Here is a 19572-nt window from a genome sequence, read left to right as displayed (position 1 = left end):
AGGGCAGCAGGGTCTTCTGAGGTAGGAGATTCACTCTTCACTCTTCATGGATGGTTGGGGCTGTATGAGGCTTCTCTAGTCGTCTTCTGCAAAGAGACTGCAGACTCATCATCCTCCACAGCTGAGAGGGAAATTACCAATGTTGCTACTTGCTATGTACATTATTACATTCAAAATGAAAATACACATTGTAATAAACATTTGCACACATTCTCAACCTACATTTTGATGGTTACTAGGCTTACTGCTGCCCCGCCCCCTCACCGCTGTTTTTATCTGCCATTCGTCCTCATTGACCTCTGCACTTCTTTCTGCCCCTTTAAATCGTGATTCCCATACATTACGCCGACTAGAAACGACAAAGCTATCTATGCCAAGTTAGACAAAATTAACCAAAGTACCACCGGAAGTTACGTATTTTGCCTTGAAAGTTGTTGCTTTTGGACAGACAAAATTAACGGAGTATTTAGTTGTGGACAACAAAAAGCATGTCAACATATTTACTGGCATTACATTAATAAAAAAAAACGTATATTCTGTCGTTGTGCATCAGTGCATGGAATTTACTCGCGAAAGAGGGATTTTATTTTTTTAATTTTATACGGAAGTTATATTATGCATCCTGGCTAGCTTGACACTGGTAAACCACAAGCTAGCAGCGGTGGTTCGCAGTGAGCTAACGGTGCAATATCATCAGGCTAGACTCTCTGCTGCATCACTCTCTTCGGGCTTGACCTCCCGGTATAGTCGCAGTGCGTTAGGGAGCTAAGCTTAACGTTAGCATGGCGCTGCTAACGCCGCTGCTCGCCTTCCTGTACCACCTGCCGCAGGTGTACAAGTGGCTGCTGAAGCCCTACTATGTGGCCTCTCTCTTCATGTCTGTGGCCTTCCTCTCCGTCCGCAAGACGCCCGGCCTCTGCGACCATCTGCCCACAGAGCGAGAGGACGGCAACTCCTGCGACTTCGACTGGGTGCGTAACACATGCTACAAAGTGACACTTAACTAACAGTCGTCATTTTAATAAGGAACATTCACTAGTAGCTAACGCTAACTAGCTAACGCTATGTAATGCCAGGATGAACAGACACCAGATGAGAATGGTTGGGCCACTTCAGAGGTTGTAAATTCGTGCTTTTGCTTGAAATGAATAATGAAATATGAGTGGGCCATGTGAATAAGTCTTTTACTGGGTCTTCTGTTTTTAGAAAACAAGAAGCCCTGAACTATTTCAGAACTACTCACAGAACAAAGTGGAGAAGAATATGCATCAGCCATGTAGGCTGAATAGCCGGAAGTTGTTTCATGCATCATGTTTGTGTCCCATGGCAACTGATCTGTCCACACTCCTGGTCCCACGGGTCAATTTAGTGGAGTTGTACACAGGGCCACACAACTGCTAATTATGATCTTTCCAACAGCACTTGAAGGCAGCAGCAGACTGGTGAATCTGTCTGGTCATGGTGTGTGATGGTCATGCACTTAACGCCTAACTTCATGTTTGTGTTCTCAGAGAGAGGTGGAGATCCTCATGTTCCTCAGTGCCATTGTCATGATGAAGAACAGAAGAGCCAGTGAGTAGATGTTCTGGATTTATTTGTCATATAGATGGTCATGTTCAGTCCCAGACACCGGGCCGACGGTTAGGTTGCTTCCACACTGGTGCCCCGGTACTGTTCCCGAGCACACTTGCCCCCAAATTGACCCCGGTTTCAGAACGTTTGATGAGTGTGAACGTTCGGTTCCGCGCCCGGGCGTCCAATGGGGAACCGTGACAGGATCCACTTGAAAAGGTGGTCTGGGGAATGCTTTGGCGTGCCCGGGAATGGAACACTAGCGAGTGTGAACGCCAACCGTTCCCAACCACATAGACAACACACGGGCGAGGATACACTCCAGGCGTAGTTGATGACGCAATTAAGTGCACTCTCTTCTGTTCCCGAGCGCAGAAGAAATGTTATGAATACAGGTGTGCCTTGGACACAAAAAGTTTGAAAACCACTGCTCTAGTCCAAGAGTTCCCAAACCTTTCAGCCCGCTACCCCCAAAATAATGGTGCCAGAGCCTCGCGACCCCCACTACCCCCGGAGGTGTTTGATGCCAGTGCGCATGCGTCTGGACTCTGTTTCCAGGCAACCCAGTGATTCTCGTGAAACTTTGTCTTTTAAAAGAACAACTGCTCACTTTTTGGCGCAACTAGGCTTCCGATATAATAAGGTTGCCCCATGCGACCCTACCTGTGACTTCAAAGTGCAGAAATAAGGTGAGTTTAATGCCCAACACAGATTACCTAACGAAAAATGAATGGTCGGTGTGAGGGCTGTTACTACAGTGAAGTCCTGAGACGAACATAGAAAGAGCCTGAGGGCTAGTTTGCCGCTAGTTCGTTGATGTCGGGTTGGGGCGGCCTTGAAAATATGAAAGCTGAATTGAAAACTAAAAGCTTCATCCCCCTCTTCCTCTCTCTCTCTCTCTCTCCCCCTCTTCCTCTCTATCTCTCTCTCTCCCTCTCCTCTCTCTCTCTCTCTCTCCCCCTCTCCTCCCTCTCTCTCCCTCTCTCTCTCTCTCTCTCTCTCTCTCTCTCTCTCCCTCTCCTCTCTCTCTCCCTCTCCCCTCCAGTAACGGTGGAGCAGCACGTTGGAAACATCATCCTGTTCACTAAGGTGGCCAACGTCATTCTGTTCTTCAGACTGGACATCAGGATGGGACTGCTCTACCTCACACTCTGCATTGGTGAGGAATAGTCTCTACTGCAGGGCCGCCACTCCCTAAACACGCACAACGCGCTGAGCGTAGGGCATCATCCAGAGCGGGAATACCACGTCAAACTACACGCACACACAGACACACACACGCACACACACACACACACACACACGCAAAATGCTTTAGTCTCTCTCTCCCTTTCCATTAGGGATGCAAATTTTTATTTTTATTTTTTAATGACCTGTAAGCCTCCTCTCTACATCTTCTATGTGTTTTTAATGACCTGTAAGCCTCCTCTCTACATCTTCCCACAGTGTTTTTAATGACCTGTAAGCCTCCTCTCTACATCTTCTATGTGTTTTTAATGACCTGTAAGCCTCCTCTCTACATCTTCCCACAGTGTTTTTAATGATCTGTAAGCCTCCTCTCTACATGGGACCAGAGTACATCAAATACTTCAGCGACAAAACCATCGATGTGAGTCAAATGGACAACATTTGCAATAGTGACAACGCTTGATCAAGAGCACATTTCTGGACATCACTTACTTTCTTCAGAAGTCAAAATTGAAAGTGTGTGTGTGTGTGTGTGTGTGTGTGTGTGTGTTCAGGACGAGCTGGACAGAGACGGTCGTGTAACGTGGATCGTGGAGTTTTTCGCCAACTGGTCTCCAGAGTGTCAGTCCTTCGCCTCCGTCTACGCCGACCTCTCCCTGAAGTAAGGCTCCATTCAGGCAGCTTGTCTCAGCGTCTGGGACAACGATTGCTTTCCCCGGAGCTCACAGTGCAGCAGAGAGGCTGCTCTCTAACATTATACGTACATGCTGCTCTCCACTAAAACAAGCAAATTGTCCGCAAATTCCTACGTTAATGATCAATCAATCAATGGATTAATTTGAATTAAAAATATAAAAGTTTTTCAAACAATACCAAATGCATTGTTTCCTCAATAAAACCTTAGTACATGTTGCTTTCTGAAATTCATGTCAATATTATGTGATTTAAAAAAAAGAAGCTTGTGTCCATTATTCAATAACATTGCTATTGGCTATCCAACTAGCTAGTAAGGCTAGCAAACTAGCTAGCACAACCATGCTAATGCAAATCAAGGTTACGGAGTAAAAAAAAAAATGGAGTTAAAGTACCCAAAATGTTACTCAATTAGAGTGACCAGAGTCAATGTAATTACTGCCACACCTGTGTTTCAGGTATAATTGTCCCGGGCTCAAGTTTGGCAAGGTAGACATCGGACGGTATGGAGAAGTTTCCAAGAAGTAAGTCTCTTCATTTCATTTCATATTTCTCTCTCACTCAACCTCTCCCTCTCCCTCTCTCTCTCTCTCTAGGCTCTTTCATACACAGATCGCGCAAAAGTTGCCGTTTAGGAGTCCCGTAAAGCGAGCCGCCTCGCCACAGAAATTGCTTTCACACGAGCCAAGCAGCACGGCCACATTACCGTGCTGCTCTGTACTTTCAGGTGAAATCCCCCGCTCCCGCATTGAAAGGCGAGCGGAGGGATTTCCAGCTCCTCCTAGCCCAAATTAATATTTTCATAGGTTAGTGTAGCCTAGGCTACTGTATGATGAATGAATTAATTCAACAACAGACTTTCCTCCTTCTCCTAGTCCGCTGAGGAGATCTGTATCGGCATTTTCATTGGCTGTTTGCCGATATCATAACTTGATAAAAAAATGCGCTAATTTGCGGCTGCTGCACCTGGAAGAATCCTCTCCTACAGTAGTTCTGTGTGTGGAGCAATGTCCCGCCCACAGCGCTATCTGATTGGTTACACATCAAGCAATAGCCTATCAGAGGGCTCAGAGATGAAATCTTGACACCTCACCTCAGTGCTCTCTGTTCAGCGCAGCCTGCACTAGACAGGGGGACAGTGCGAGGCTGCCTGAAGCGAGAGCAGCGGACTAGTTGGCTGTTGTGACTGTAACAGTCACACTGTGTTAAGGTAAAGCAGCAGATATTGCCATGCCAAAGTTGTAATAAAGTTAATATACATAATAATTACCTACGCTGACATTGCAAAAACACCACGATCTTATGAGCGATTCGTATGAAGCGCTGCCTCGCACAGTGCAAAGTGTGGTGTGTGGAGATAGGTCTGTCTATCAGTCTACTTTTTTTACTTTCACTCGTCACTTTCTTGATACATGAGGTGATTTCCCCTGTAATTTTTTTATGAATGAGCTGACCATTCGCACCTTTTCCGGCTCGCTGCGACAACCTTTCAAGTGGAGGCGGGTTGTCCGCCAATACGGCGATGTGACAACCTTTGGTGCCGGGACAAAAGGCGTACAAGAATTACCCACCAACGCGCGTTCATGCCTTTCACATCGGAGCCACGAATCCTAATTTCCGTGCATATTTCGGCTTTCAAGGCCGGTGTGAAAGACCCTTCTCTCTCTCTCTCTCTCTCTCTCTCTCTCTCTCTCTCTCTGTGAGAGGGAGATGACTAAAATACAAAGTCTCTCTCTCTCTCTCTCTCTCTCTCTCTCTCTCTCTCTCTCTCTCTCTCTCTCTCTCTCTCTCTCTCTCTCTCTCTCTCTCTGAGAGGGAGACGACTAAAATACAAACGTGTCTCCATTTGTCTTTTTTTCATGATGCTGTCCCCTCCTCCAGGTACAAGGTGTCGGCGTCTCCTCTGTCCAAGCAGCTTCCTTCCTTGGTGTTGTTCCAGGGAGGGAAGGAGGTGATGCGACGCCCCCAGGTGGACAAGAAGTGCAGAGCTGTGTCCTGGAGTTTCACAGAGGTCAGCTTGTCATATACATTGTAATATATATTTCACTTCAGGGACGGTTTATTGAAATAATTTGCAATTTATGCAAATCATATTGTGATGAGCAATTAGGGCTGGGACAGGGCAATATATCTCATTTATTATTATCCGTATTGTGATATGAGACTAGATATTGTCTTCGATTGTGGATATATTTTCCTGATTTGAAAGGCTGCATTACAGTAAAGTGATGTAATTTGATGAACTTACCAGACTGTTTTAGCTGTTCTATTATTTCACTTGACCAAAGGCCTGATATAAGAACCCCTGTGTCTCTCTCTCCCAACAGGAGAACATCATCCGCGAGTTTAACCTCAACGAGCTTTACCAGAAGTCCAAGAAGCTCAACAAGACCCAGGCTGGCCTGGGAGACAAGTCCAGCCCGTTCCCCCCGCTCCATGAGGAGGAGGAGCCTGAGCAGGAGGCAGGCCATGCCCAGGGGGAGGAGCTGGAAACGAAGAAGGACAAATAGGAGCGCTCCTCCGGAACGCCGGGATGAAACTTTGGACTCTGGGATCTCCGCCTCCTCCTCTTTGCTCTAAGTGTCCATTTGTTCACTCCTGCCCATGTTTTCTCCCCCCCCCCCCATTTTTCTCCCCAGTTGCACTTGGCCCCTCCCCCCTGCTGTCACGGTCACTGCTCCACCCCCTCTGCTGCTCTGGGGAGAGTTGTAGACTAGCACATGCTTCCTCCGATATATGTGCAGCAGAGATGGGGACTTAGACTTTGGACTTGGACTTGAGTCGCACACACAGTGACTTGAGACTTGTCCTCAAAGACTTGAGACTTGACTTGGACTTGAGGTTTGGGACTTGTGAACAATCTTTATTTTTTATTAGTATTTTTTGGGGTGCATTGACATTAAGGAAATCTCTACTGATGTCATCCAATCAATGCTGATACTGTATGCTAATAGATAAAGGAGTGAGGATAATACAATACATGCTTTGAATTCCTTAGTTTTAGCTCTGCAGTGTTCTAAGCAGACCGGATGGCATCCAACACTCCTCCATAAGAGACTTGACTTAGACCTGCCCCTCAAAGACTTGAGACTTGACTTAGACTTGCAGAAAATTACTTGTGAGCATCGCTGATGTATAGTCGCCAGCTGCTTCTTTTCACCTGACAGCGAGGGATTTCCCCGACGAATAGACCGACCAGAGGAGGCGCTAGTGCAGCAACCAGGACACGTACCCTTAATGCTTCCCACCTGCAGACATGGCCAGTTGTGACTGTATAGACGTGCGACCAAAACACCTACAAACCTGATGAAGCCTAGAGTCTAGGTGGTTTTTGAAGGTGTTTTGACCGTAACAGTAACAGACCTTTCTATTATTGGTCACATTTCCCCCCCTCTTTCCAAGTAACAGATGGTTTTTAGACCTCTCCATTGAAACGCAACAACATTATCTCACTGCCCACAGTGACCTGACACCATATTTCCTCCCTTTTTTATTTAATAAATCAACAAAGTGAACACGCGGCACTTTAGCGGAGTAGCGAAAAATAAGAATTGAGATGCAGCCAGCTGGATTATTAACCGGTCCAATAGGTTTAACCTGTGGAAATGTGTCATGTAGACCTGAGCTCCACACGACACACAGAGAATGCCTATTTAGAGTTTTTACTCATTAACAATAAGCGAACATTGATTGTTATTTTGATTTTGTGTTTTTAAGTTGCTGATTCAATTTGTTTTGTTTTAATCATTGATCGATTAACTTCTCTTAATGTCAACTAAGTTAAATCTAGACGTGTAGGTGAAGTAAATAGTTTGGTTGTTGAAATCATTGGCAGTGTTACTGGTTCAGGTTTCTAATGGTTTTGGCTTGACCTTGAAGAAACATGGCTACTTACACTACAGAATGAGCCGGGGCCGGGGGACACCATATTTGTAAGGAGTCTCAAGGACAGACTTGAATTTGTATTATTGTCCACCTACCAAGTGGAACTGTTTTCCCCACTAATTCAAGCTTTTCGGACACATTCCATTATGATTATTTTCGTGGACAATCCTACTGATTCCTGCCACTTTATTTCCATATTGTTTTACGTTTGTATTTTTTGTGTGGTGATTATGTTCATTCGGTATTTACCTCTCAAACTGACATGATCTTGATTGTATTTAGTGTGTATTTAGCTCTCAAAGTTAACAGAGTATCCTGCTATCTGAGTGGGGCAAGTTGTTTTGTTTCCCTGGAGATTCAAACATCCCAAATTCTGCTTTCTTTTTCCATTAAGCTTGGTAAGGCTGCATTCACGTCATATGGCAAAGACGGGAGAGAAGCGTTTTCTGAGGCTATTCCCATATGCAGTGGTGGAAAGTAACACAAAAGTACATTTAACTCCTGTACAAATTTGAGGTACTTGTACTTTATTGAGTATATTTCTATTTTCTGCTACTTACTACTTCTACTCCACTGCATCTCAGTACTTCTTAAGACTTAGTTACTGTTATTAGCCTTAATCTCAAAGTACCTAGTAACTAAGAACAGATTTTTTTTTTGTTTTATTGGTCCCCGGGGGAATTTCACAAGCTACCCAGCGGTATGTAAAGTAATCTATAAAATATATACAAATAAATTAAACTAGCTCCAGATTGACCAGCTGCGACATTAAGGTGCTGAACACAATGTATCGATAATTGTAGTCCAATAATATACATGATTCTGAAATGTGCCATTCTGCCTAATGACTACTTTGACTTTTGGGAGTACATTTTGAGGCTAATACTATTGTACTTTGACTTGTATATCATTTTCAATGAGGGACGTTTATTTGTAGCAGAATATTTCCACACCGTGGTATTGCTGCTTTTACTTAGGTCAAAGAGCTGAATACATTTGCCATGTGACGTGAATGCAACAAAAGCACAGAGCCACCAATAAGACCACTCCAACTGCCCGTTAGATGGCATGTGGTGGAATTATGGAAAATCTATATCTGAGCCTCCTGTCTGTCTTTGCCTGCCTCTGGCGTAGCTCCAGTTCACTTTTAGTGTCCTTTTAGCCAATCAAGTGATGTCAAATGCTATAACTGCGAGTTCATTGGTCACAAACCGGTCAGACATTTCATGCTACCTACCCCTGATTGGCATCATGATCAAATGCAAGCGTGTCTTTTGTTTGTTTTTGTTTTTTATGGCTTGTTTATTTGAAGCTACCTGAAGTGAATTTATTATGTAGTCCATTACCTATTCCACTCATTCCATCATAATGGTATAGGTAGCATGTTATCTGATCAGTGCTATGCTAACTAAGTTCTCCTGCTGAAACTTTTCTTTTCTTGCTTTACTTTTTGAGTCTAGATAAAAGGAGAAACAAGACAAGAAAGTCATTTAATTAATTCCTTCCTTCCATTTACAACCATTAACATTTACAACCATTAATTCCTACTTTTTTGTGTTGCCTGATGTTGCCGGTTATGAGCTTTTTCACCAGGCTGCAACAGGCTTGTAACAAGGTAACAATGTAACATTTGTAACAAGGTTTCTGTAGGTTTCAGCAAGTGACATTTAAGACTATAATGAATGCAATTTAAGACCTATTTCACGTCCATACTTGATAATCCAATACATTTTTTAAGACCTGTCAAAATTGTAATCAAGACATTTTAAGGCCTACAATTCAGATGATTGGATCTTAGATGGGACTTGCAGAAACTCTTAACACCAAATACAATGTACACCCTGTTGAGGTTTGATCCCTAATGACTGTTCTGTTACTAAAAGTTTGTTTTTTGTTGTGTTGCGTACTTAGGGACTGTTCCATTTCTTCGGGGGGGGGGGGGGCATTTCGATTTTATTTTGACTACTGGGGAGGGCAAGGTGTTTTATTTTCAGGCATAACTGATTGGTAGTTGTCAGTTTGTGATGTGGTTTTTCCACGAAAAAGGTGCACATAATGCGTCAAAGCTGTGAGAGCGCGATACAAGAGAGACAAACGTTACATCATATTTGTCATGCATTCAAATTAAAGTAACTAGCCTGTTTTGAAAATGTAAGGAGTAGAAAGTACAGATATTTGTGTTAAATTGTAGGGAGTAAAAGTAAAAAGTCAGAAAAATACTCAGTAAAGTACAGATACCTGAAAATCCTACTCAAGTACAGTAACGACGTATTTGTACTTAGTTACTTCCCATCTCTGCTCATTAGTCAGCTATAACTGACGGCACGACCAAATATATGAATATGAAAACATGAGCCTACTGGTGACGGGCGCACCTGCACATACACATCCTTTCTGCGCTGCGCCTTTGAAGAATATTGTTCTCATAATTTAGTGTAGGTTCAATAGAAGGCTTGCAGTCATGTAATGGAGTAGAAACTTCAACAATCGATCAATATAGCCTATTTCACCTGTATCTTCTGATTGACATTAAATGGATTGAAATGGTACTAGGATCGGTGATAACTAACATCTCAAATCACATGAAACGTTACTGCCATTGCTGCTGCACATACAGAAATACAATTTCAATCAGGCTCTCAATATCTCACCAGATATGAAGGTCGGGTGATAAAAAGTTAATATTGCTGTTTTGTTTCAAACAAACTAAGTTGTGTATAAAATTATAAAACAAACTGGGTGGGGGAGGGCAGATCTCTTTTTTTTTTTTTTTTTTTTACATGTGCAGGGGGAGGGCAGAGAAAATAATCTAAATGTCAGGGAGGGCAGTTGATTTTTTTTTTATTATATATCATATTTTACCCCATCCCACGTAACTATTGGACAGTCCCTTAACTTTAAAAGTTTGTTTTTTGTTGTGTTGCGTACTTAACTTTGACATCGGTTCAACTTTTTTCTGTGTCATATAAATTGCATTTGTTTTGTTGAAGGATGTGTCGGTGAGCTCATGTGAGTGAAGGAAGAAGCTGCTGAAAATAACTAGGAGTAAAATGTGGCCTGTTTCTCTTTCTTTCCATGCAATAAAACAATGTGCACATGAAACCTAACAAAGCCACCTAGGTATCATAAGTATTTGAATGAGCGGTATTCTACACCAGTGTGGAATATTGACAACACATTAAACTTAATATAAAAGAAAAATGGCAGTTGCTATTTGCACCCGGGTGTAAATGTGGGACTATTTACACCCGGGTGTAAATATCCGGATTTGGCTCCACTCCTAGTTCAGACCTCTAGCAGTTTGTTTGAGGATTTGTTTTCTGATTGGCTGTTGAATGAAGTAATACATTTAAAATGACACGTAGCAGAGGTTCCCCGGTAGCTCAATGAGTTGAGTGTGTGTTATGTAAGACTCAGTCCTTTCTGCACTGACCCTGGTTCAAATCCAGCCTGTGATCATTTGCTGCATGTTCTACTCTCACTCAGATTAAAATAGTGTAAATTAAAGAAAAGTAGGGCATATGATGCTTTATTGACAGATGTAGAGTGAGAGTCTGAATTGTGCAGATAATCATAGTTATGTACAGTAATAATGTTTCCAAGAAAGGTTCCCACAGCAGGTCTTGAACCCCGGTCTCCCAGACTACAAACAGCTGCACTACCCACTCTGCTACACAGTCACAGCTGCACTGCCCACTCAGCCACACAGTCAGATGGACCAGCAGCTATTTAAACATCCATGACACATATGCAGACAGCAGAGAAAACAAATCATGTTTAAAACATTTGTACAAAATAAATGTGTAAAAAAAAAAAACACACACTTTGTGCTTTTCCGAATATTATTTGGATTTGGCTCCACTCCTAGTTCAGACCTCTAGCAGTTTGTTTGAGGATTTGTTTTCTGATTGGCTGTTGAATGAAGTAATCATTTAAAATGACACATAGCAGAGGTTCCCCGGTAGCTCAATGAGTTGAGTGTGTGTTATGTAAGGATCAGTCCTTTCTGCACTGACCCTGGTTCAAATCCAGCCTGTGATCATTTGCTGCATGTTCTACTCTGCCTCTCTCTTTCTCTCCCACACCCTTCTGTGTCTCTTTCACTCTACATCTGTCAATAAAACATCATAGGCTATGCCCCCAAAACCATTTAAGATTAAAATAGTGTAAATTAAAGAAAAATAGCATGTGATGAAACCACCTGACCGTAGTATGATTTTAACTTAGTTTATCAATTGATGTTATTTATTATACATAACTATGATTATCTGCATGTTAAAAATTCAATATTCTTCTACCATTACAAGTTTTCAGGAACTTTCTGAACTGTTAAACCACATTTCAGAGATCCCACCCACCCACACACACACACATTATGTTTTACAGCAGCGATTTAACTTTTTTACCCTGGGTTTCCTGTGGGCGAGAGACATAGGCAGAGTGATAGAGAGAGAGAGAAAAAACAGAATTTGGTTAAAAAAAGTTAAACACGAGATCCCGCTGTAAAAAGTTCAACCTGTGTGTGAGACAGGCAGAGGCAGGTTGAACTTTTTTTAACCAAATTCAGCTTTTTCTCTCTCTCTCTATCACTCTGCCTAGGTCTCTCGCCCACAGGAAACCCAGGGTAAAAAAGTTAAATATCTGCTGTAAAACATCATAAATATGATGTGTGTGTGTGTGGGGGGATCTCTGAACTGTGCAGTTTATCAGAACCAGTTCAGAAAGTCCCTGAAAACCGGTATTGGTAGGAAAAAATATTGAATTTTTAACATGCATATTAAGGCTATTCCAGCTCCAAGGACAGTGCAGATAATCATAAAAAAAATAACACTAAATAATAAATTAAGTTAAATTATATTTACACTAAAGTCAGGTGCTTTCATCACATTCTTTGTTATTTTCCTTTAACTTGTGCTTTTTTGTCTTCCATCCATAATGGATTTGTATTTGAATAAAAGTGGAAATAGGCATAACAATCTTCTTTTAGTTTTTATTACACTTCTAATTAATTTGAGCATATTAAAATGGGCCGCTAGGCGTAAACAGCTGGTGACGTAAAGGATAGGGGCGGTGCTGTAATATGTCTCCTCCATCGGGAATCAAACCAATAATCCACCTGTCAGGTAGCAACACAGACACAGGGACTCAACCTGCTGAGCTATGAGCTGTTTGGAGTTAATCTTCTGAATTCTACACACTGTGTTCAGACTGACAACAACACAGAGCATAAAGAGTGAAGTAGGTTGGAATTGAACGAGTGAGAAGCTGTTTATCTGACTGAGCTAGAGTCACAGACTGACTAGACTCCTACATCAGCTAGCAGTTTGTTTGAGGATTTGTTTACTGATTGGCTGTTGAATGAAGTAACACATTTAATATGACACCCAGCAGGAGATCCTCTGTGGCTCAGTGAGTTGAGTGTGTACCATGTAAGAATCAGTCTTTTCTGCAGTGACCCCAGTTCAAATCTGGCCTGTGATCATTTGCTGCATGTTCTACTCTCTCTCTTTCTCTCCCTCACCCTTCTGTGTCTCTCTCATACTGTCACACATATCTGTCAATAAAGCATAATATACCAAAAAAAGATCTTTAAAATAGTGTAAATTAAAGAAAGATTGCATGTCATGAAACCACCTGACCTTAGTATGATTTTAACTTAGTTTATCATGTTATTTATTATACATAAAAGATTATCTGCATGTAATTTTTTTTTTCTACCATTACAAGTTTTCAGGGACTTTCTGAGCTGGTTCTGAACTGTTCAACTGCATAGTTCAGAGATCCCCCCCACACACACGCACACAAACATCAGATTCATGATGTTTTACAGCAGCGATTTAACTTTTTTACCCTGGGTTTCCTGTGGGCGAGAGACATAGGCAGAGTGATAGAGAGAGAGAGAAAAAACAGAATTTGGTTAAAAAAAGTTAAACACGAGATCCCGCTGTAAAAAGTTCAACCTGTGTGTGAGACAGGCAGAGGCAGGTTGAACTTTTTTTAACCAAATTCAGCTTTTTCTCTCTCTCTCTATCACTCTGCCTAGGTCTCTCGCCCACAGGAAACCCAGGGTAAAAAAGTTAAATCTCTGCTGTAAAACATCATAAATCTGATGTGTGTGTGTGTGTGTGTGGGGGGGGGGGGGGGGTCTCTGAACTGTGCAGTTTATCAGAACCAGTTCAGAAAGTCCCTGAAAACCTGTAATGGTAGAAAAAAATATATAATTTTTAACATGCATATTAAGGCTATTCCAGCTCCAAGGACAGTGCAGATAATCATATATCTATTTTTATAATAACACTAAATAATAAATTAAGTTAAATTATATTTACACTAAAGTCAGGTGCTTTCATCACATTCTTTATGTTATTTTCCTTTAACTTGTGCTTTTTTGTCTTCCATCCATAATGGATTTGTATTTGAAAAAAAGTGGAAATAGGCATAACAATCTTCTTTTAGTTTTTATTACACTTCTAATTAATTTGAGCATATTAAAGTGGGCCGCTAGGCGTAAACAGCTGGTGACGTAAAGGATAGGGGCGGTGCTGTAATATGTCTCCTCCATCGGGAATCAAACCAATAATCCACCTGTCAGGTAGCGACACAGTCACATGGACTCAACCTGCTGAGCTATGAGCTGTTTGGAGTTAATCTTCTGAATTCTACACACTGTGTTCAGACTGACAACAACACAGAGCATAAAGAGTGAAGTAGGTTGGAATTGAACGAGTGAGAAGCTGTTTATCTGACTGAGCTAGAGTCACAGACTGACTAGACTCCTACATCAGCTAGCAGTTTGTTTGAGGATTTGTTTACTGATTGGCTGTTGAATGAAGTAACACATTTAATATGACACCCAGCAGGAGATCCTCTGTGGCTCAGTGAGTTGAGTGTGTACCATGTAAGAATCAGTCTTTTCTGCAGTGACCCCAGTTCAAATCCGGCCTGTGATCATTTGCTGCATGTTCTACTCTCTCTCTTTCTCTCCCTCACCCTTCTGTGTCTCTCTCATACTGTCACACATATCTGTCAATAAAGCATAATATACCAAAAAAAGATCTTTAAAATAGTGTAAATTAAAGAAAGATTGCATGTCATGAAACCACCTGACCTTTGTATGATTTTAACTTAGTTTATCATGTTATTTATTATACATAAAAGATTATCTGCATGTAATTTTTTTTTCTGCCATTACAAGTTTTCAGGGACTTTCTGGGCTGGTTCTGAACTGTTCAACTGCATAGTTCAGAGATCCCCCCCACACACACGCACACAAACATCAGATTCATGATGTTTTACAGCAGCGATTTAACTTTTTTACCCTGGGTTTCCTGTGGGCGAGAGACATAGGCAGAGTGATAGAGAGAGAGAGAAAAAACAGAATTTGGTTAAAAAAAGTTAAACACGAGATCCCGCTGTAAAAAGTTCAACCTGTGTGTGAGACAGGCAGAGGCAGGTTGAACTTTTTTTAACCAAATTCAGCTTTTTCTCTCTCTCTCTATCACTCTGCCTAGGTCTCTCGCCCACAGGAAACCCAGGGTAAAAAAGTTAAATCTCTGCTGTAAAACATCATAAATATGATGTGTGTGTGTGTCTCTGAACTGTGCAGTTTATCAGAACCAGTTCGGAAAGTTCCTGAAAACTTGTAATGGTAGAAAAAACATTGCATTTTTAACATGCAGATAATTATAGTTATGTATAATAAATAACATGACTTGATAAACTAAGTTAAAGTCATACTAAGGTCAGGTGGTTTCATCACATTCTATTTCTCTTTCATTTACACCTTTTGAAAGATTTTCTGGGGGCATACGATGCTTTATTGACAGTGTGAGAGACACACAGGAGGACAGTGTGAGAGACACACAGGAGGACAGTGTGAGAGACACACAGGAGGACGGTGTGGGAAAGAAAGGACATGCACAGCAAATGAGAACAGGATGGATTTAAACCCATGAATGTTAGACCGTTGCCTGAGGCAGGGATAGAACCCACAACCTTCGCACATCGCCCAAAATCCACACATTTATCTGAGTGAGCTACAGCCCAGTGCTTCTTTTCACATTTTCATATTGTAGCTTTAAACCTTGATAAGTAGGCCTGCCATGAAGGAGAGAACTATAAGAGAGTGTGATTTGAAAAATAAAGTTGCGCTTCACAATACAATTAGGAAATTCTTTCCCGGCCTTGAGAGCCTGAAAATCTTCCGGAAAGTATCCTGCAGCCTTTGATATGTCCCCTGGACCAGATCTTTCTAGGTACTAAATCGGCTGGGATCCAGTAGATCTGGATCCTGATTGATCGGTGTCATGCCACCAAACAGGTTTCCTCAAGTCAGGGAGTGGATCATGGGTGAAAAAAAAAAAAAAAATGTGTTTACTTGATCCATTTTCTGCTGGAAAACTGCTGCCATGCTCCATGTTTGTTTTAATTTGTTCATGTTTGTTTTTTCATGTATTCGCTATGCTTTTTATATCTGCTTGCACACAAATTGCCCTTCTGGGACAAATAATAAACTTGAATCTTGAATCTTGAATCTTGATCATGGGTGTGTGTGAACAAGAAAAGCTCTGTTCCATCTGTGAGCTTCTGTCAGCTGTGATGGTTTTGGCTCCAGTTTGGAACTCCTTATCAGTTTCTCATTTTGCTGCTGGCTACACTTCAAGCCTTGGCAAGTGGCACACCCATCAAAGTCTGATATATATTTATTATATATATATATATATATATATATATATATATATATATACGGTATATATAAATAAAATATACGTAGAAAATCAAAGCACAAAATTGCAATCATTTGGAAATTGAACAGAATCTGTTTCATAAGTTTATTATCAATCCTCCAACACCCCCCTCCCCACCCCACACATACTACATCCACAAACATACACACACATTAAGCTATACAGTACATTTTCTCTCGTTTCTTCAGATAAAACAGCCATTTCCCAGCCCCGCCCCCTTACACACGGCCCAGAGGCATTGGCTGCTCCTCACGCCTGTTAAATGTGCTTGCTAACATACGCCCCAAAGCCCGCCTTCTTGCTCCACCATCCCTTGTGGTCCAAAGCAATAACCTGAAATTGGTGGCAAAGTATAGCAACATGAGCAAAAGGCAAAAGATTGAAATCATATATATATATGTGTATATGTATATATACATACATATATATACACATATATATATATATAAAAGCTTAATCGAAGGAAGTCTTGCTCTCCTGTGAGCTGATAACTTCAATGAAAAATGTCAAAAAACAGCTATGTTGTGTGTGGGTGCTCTGTGTGTGTGTGTGTGTGTGTGTGCTCTAAGAAATATTTGAACTACTTGAGGTGCTCCGTTTATTTTGCCAGACAACTGAACAGCCACAAAACTGGACACATCATTTGAGATCAGAGGAATAAAGTGTCGTCTTTTCCCCGTGCACGTCCATTTTGTGTCCTCCAACTGACTACACCCTAGAGAAAAGGGAATTATTCCAAATCTGGTCAAACTTTGCCCACTCTTCTCCACTGTTGAGTGACAACGCGGTTACAAAGCATTCTGCCACTTACCTTTCACTGTAACAGAAACGCCCTGCAGTGTGTTGCACCAGTTACACTTCAGGTCAAGTCCAATGCTGCCAACTCTGTCAGTTACACTTCAGGTCAAGTCCAATGCTGCCAACTCTGTCAGTTACACTTCAGGTCAAGTCCAATGCTGCCAACTCTGTCAGTTACACTTCAGGTCAAGTCCAATGCTGCCAACTCTGTCAGTTACACTTCAGGTCAAGTCCAATGCTGCCAACTCTGTCAGTTACACTTCAGGTCAAGTCCAATGCTGCCAACTCTGTCAGTTACACTTCAGGTCAAGTCCAATGCTGCCAACTCTGTCAGTTACACTTCAGGTCAAGTCCAATGCTGCCAACTCTGTCCAAGTCAGGTGACGCATTGCCAAAATGGACAGTGGCACAAACGGATGTAGTTGCAACACAGACGAGTTACAACTGGTGTCGACTTCTGGAACATTCTGTTTGCATAATAATGACTGGATTTTCATATTTGGGTGATCTTATCCTTTAAGTGAGCGGCCGGGAAATCAAATCATCGCAAGTTGTGGATGAGTAGTCAGGAGCTTTCATCTCCCCCCCCCCATTCTGAAATTGACAAAACAACCCCTCATTTGAGTCAATATTAAAAACTCTTCAATTATCAACAGCTATATTTCAATATAAATTCATATAAAACAATTTGAAATTAAATAAGTGAAACAAAAAGACATTTTTCTTTGATTTTCAAGGCAATTGCGCAAGGAATTACCCCCCCCCCCCTAGAAAAGGCTGCCTTGTCTTAAAGACCCCCAATAACAACAAAAGGCGAAAACACCATTTCCTTGTTCACTTTAGTATCCTTATCTCCGATTGGTCAAAAGACAACAGACAGCGTGGTCCACAGCCAATCACAGTGGCTTGTAGTAATAGTAGTGCATGCTGCAGTCCGTTATGAACGCCACTTGTTATTTTTTCTTTTTAGGAAATCCACATTTAAATCACATCATCCTGTACAAACATGGAATCATATTCACATCTAGGAAGAAATCAACAAATGAATAGAAGAGGGAATCTGCATGTTCTTCTTCCAATGTCATGTTTTGCTTCCCTCCGTCAAAAATAATCATAAAAATCCATTCGCGCATCAACGTCAATCTGAAGTTGATGGATCTCGTTCCTTCCAGCCACTGGTAGATTGTCGAGGATGCAGGTGGTAAGGTAGGTGTCTCCTGCCAGGTAGAAAGTAAGGTAAGGTAGGTGTCTCCTGCCAGGTAGAAAGGTTAGGTTGGTGTCTCCTGCCAGGTATAAAGGTGTATTTCCTTGAGTGAGAGACAGTGGAGGAGAGAGAGACAGACCTTGCCTGGGGTTTAGTCTTTGCCTCCCTGCAGGACAGAACACCTCAGGAGTGGTCAAATTATACACAGCTCCATCTGGTGGCCGCTTTACTCAGTGTAGGGCTGACCTGACAATAATGTCCGACTACAGGTTTGCTCCAGTCATTGTGGTCCAACCGTTAAATACATTATTGATTGTAGAATTGATCCGTATTAAACTTGTCATTTATGGGAACCCCGTAACCTGAATTGATTCTAATGAGACATTTGGATCAGATTCCACAGGACGTCTTATGGTCTGAATGCGGTTTCGGATGACGAGCTCTGGGGAGAACGCTGAATAGTTGGAATTTTGAGCATTTTCAAATACCTGCCCAAAATATCAGCTATTGGCAGCGTCAATCCTTCAAAGCCCTAATCCGGTTAGCTTTACAGTGCAGCGAGTGGAGCGGTGGCCCCAGTGGGAATCAAACCCCTAACCCCCCTGGCAGTGTTAGTGCCTTGCTCTGTAACTGAGCTACACAGGAAAATGGAACCATTCCCCCACGACCCCTAGTGGGGCTAGCAGTGCCACCTAGTGGGCTACAGTGGGAACAAAAACTGTTCAACCATCGTGAGAACGTGCTCTCACATTCAGTCTCGCTCTACGTATCAGTCTGGACTTCCAGCCGCCCACGGTGATTTCAGTGGGCGGGAGTTCTTGCCTTGACAGACAGTTCCTTCAGCCAATCAGCGTTGCCAAATCCCCACCGGCAAAAACATATTTTCCACCAAGAAACAACACTGGTGCATACAGTACTCTTTTTCTTGTTGGATTGTTGCTATTGAGTCTATTTCTGCAATAACTGCTCTTATGGCTGTTTACTAACGTTAATGTTACGCTCGTTGGTTCAGGAGCCGCCATTACTGTTGCCCACGGCGGCCCTGATTGGTCAGTTACGTGACGTCATCATCAACTACAGCGCAGGTCTCTGATTGGCCCGGCTACATTGCCAGGGGTCAAAACTTCTCTATACCTGAAATCAGGCCTGAAATGGGGCCAGACATCTTTAAAGGGGGACTGACCCCTCCAGATTTCTTGCAAAACGGTATTCTACTTGATTTGAAAACTCTGCAGGCAAGATGGCCGCCTATACTCCCTTCTTTAGCTGGCAGAATAGACTACTTGCACAACTCCACTACTTCCTGAAATGAGTAGGGTATCTTGGTTTCCTGTCCTACACTATTGGATGAACTGATTAATGTCAGGTGTGCCTGACTGCTGCAGTCACAACAACATTGATCAGGCACACCTGACATTAATCAGTTCATCCAATAGTGTAGGACAGGAAACCAAGATGCCCTACTCATTTCAGGAAGTAGTGGAG

The 19572-nt window shown here is 42.2% G+C and overlaps 1 protein-coding gene across 1 annotated transcript; it reads left to right on the top strand.

Moving 5' to 3' along the window:
* The first annotated feature begins 684 nt into the window (after positions 1–684).
* LOC310793407 (thioredoxin-related transmembrane protein 2-B-like) lies at positions 685–9244 on the top strand. The gene is made up of 8 exons (XM_083655221.1): positions 685–971; positions 1512–1572; positions 2618–2731; positions 3105–3181; positions 3315–3421; positions 3912–3977; positions 5335–5464; positions 5781–9244. The coding sequence occupies exons 1-8, from the start codon at positions 783–785 to the stop codon at positions 5961–5963; spliced, it is 927 nt and encodes a 308-aa protein (XP_083511347.1). The 5' UTR covers positions 685–782; the 3' UTR covers positions 5964–9244.
* Positions 9245–19572: the final 10328 nt, after the last annotated feature.

The sequence above is a fragment of the Poromitra crassiceps genome, assembly GCF_964638095.1.
Source record: "Poromitra crassiceps genome assembly, chromosome: 19".
Lineage (NCBI taxonomy): Eukaryota > Metazoa > Chordata > Actinopteri > Beryciformes > Melamphaidae > Poromitra > Poromitra crassiceps.
This window is presented reverse-complemented; position numbering and strand designations above follow the sequence as displayed.

Coding starts and splice junctions, on each gene's coding strand:
- LOC310793407 (XM_083655221.1), top strand. CDS start 783: ATGGCGCTGCTAACGCCGCTGCTCGCCTTCCTGTACCACCTGCCGCAG. Junction 972..1,511: donor ACTCCTGCGACTTCGACTGG/GTGCGTAACACA, acceptor TTGTGTTCTCAG/AGAGAGGTGGAGATCCTCAT. Junction 2,732..3,104: donor CTACCTCACACTCTGCATTG/GTGAGGAATAGT, acceptor ATCTTCCCACAG/TGTTTTTAATGATCTGTAAG.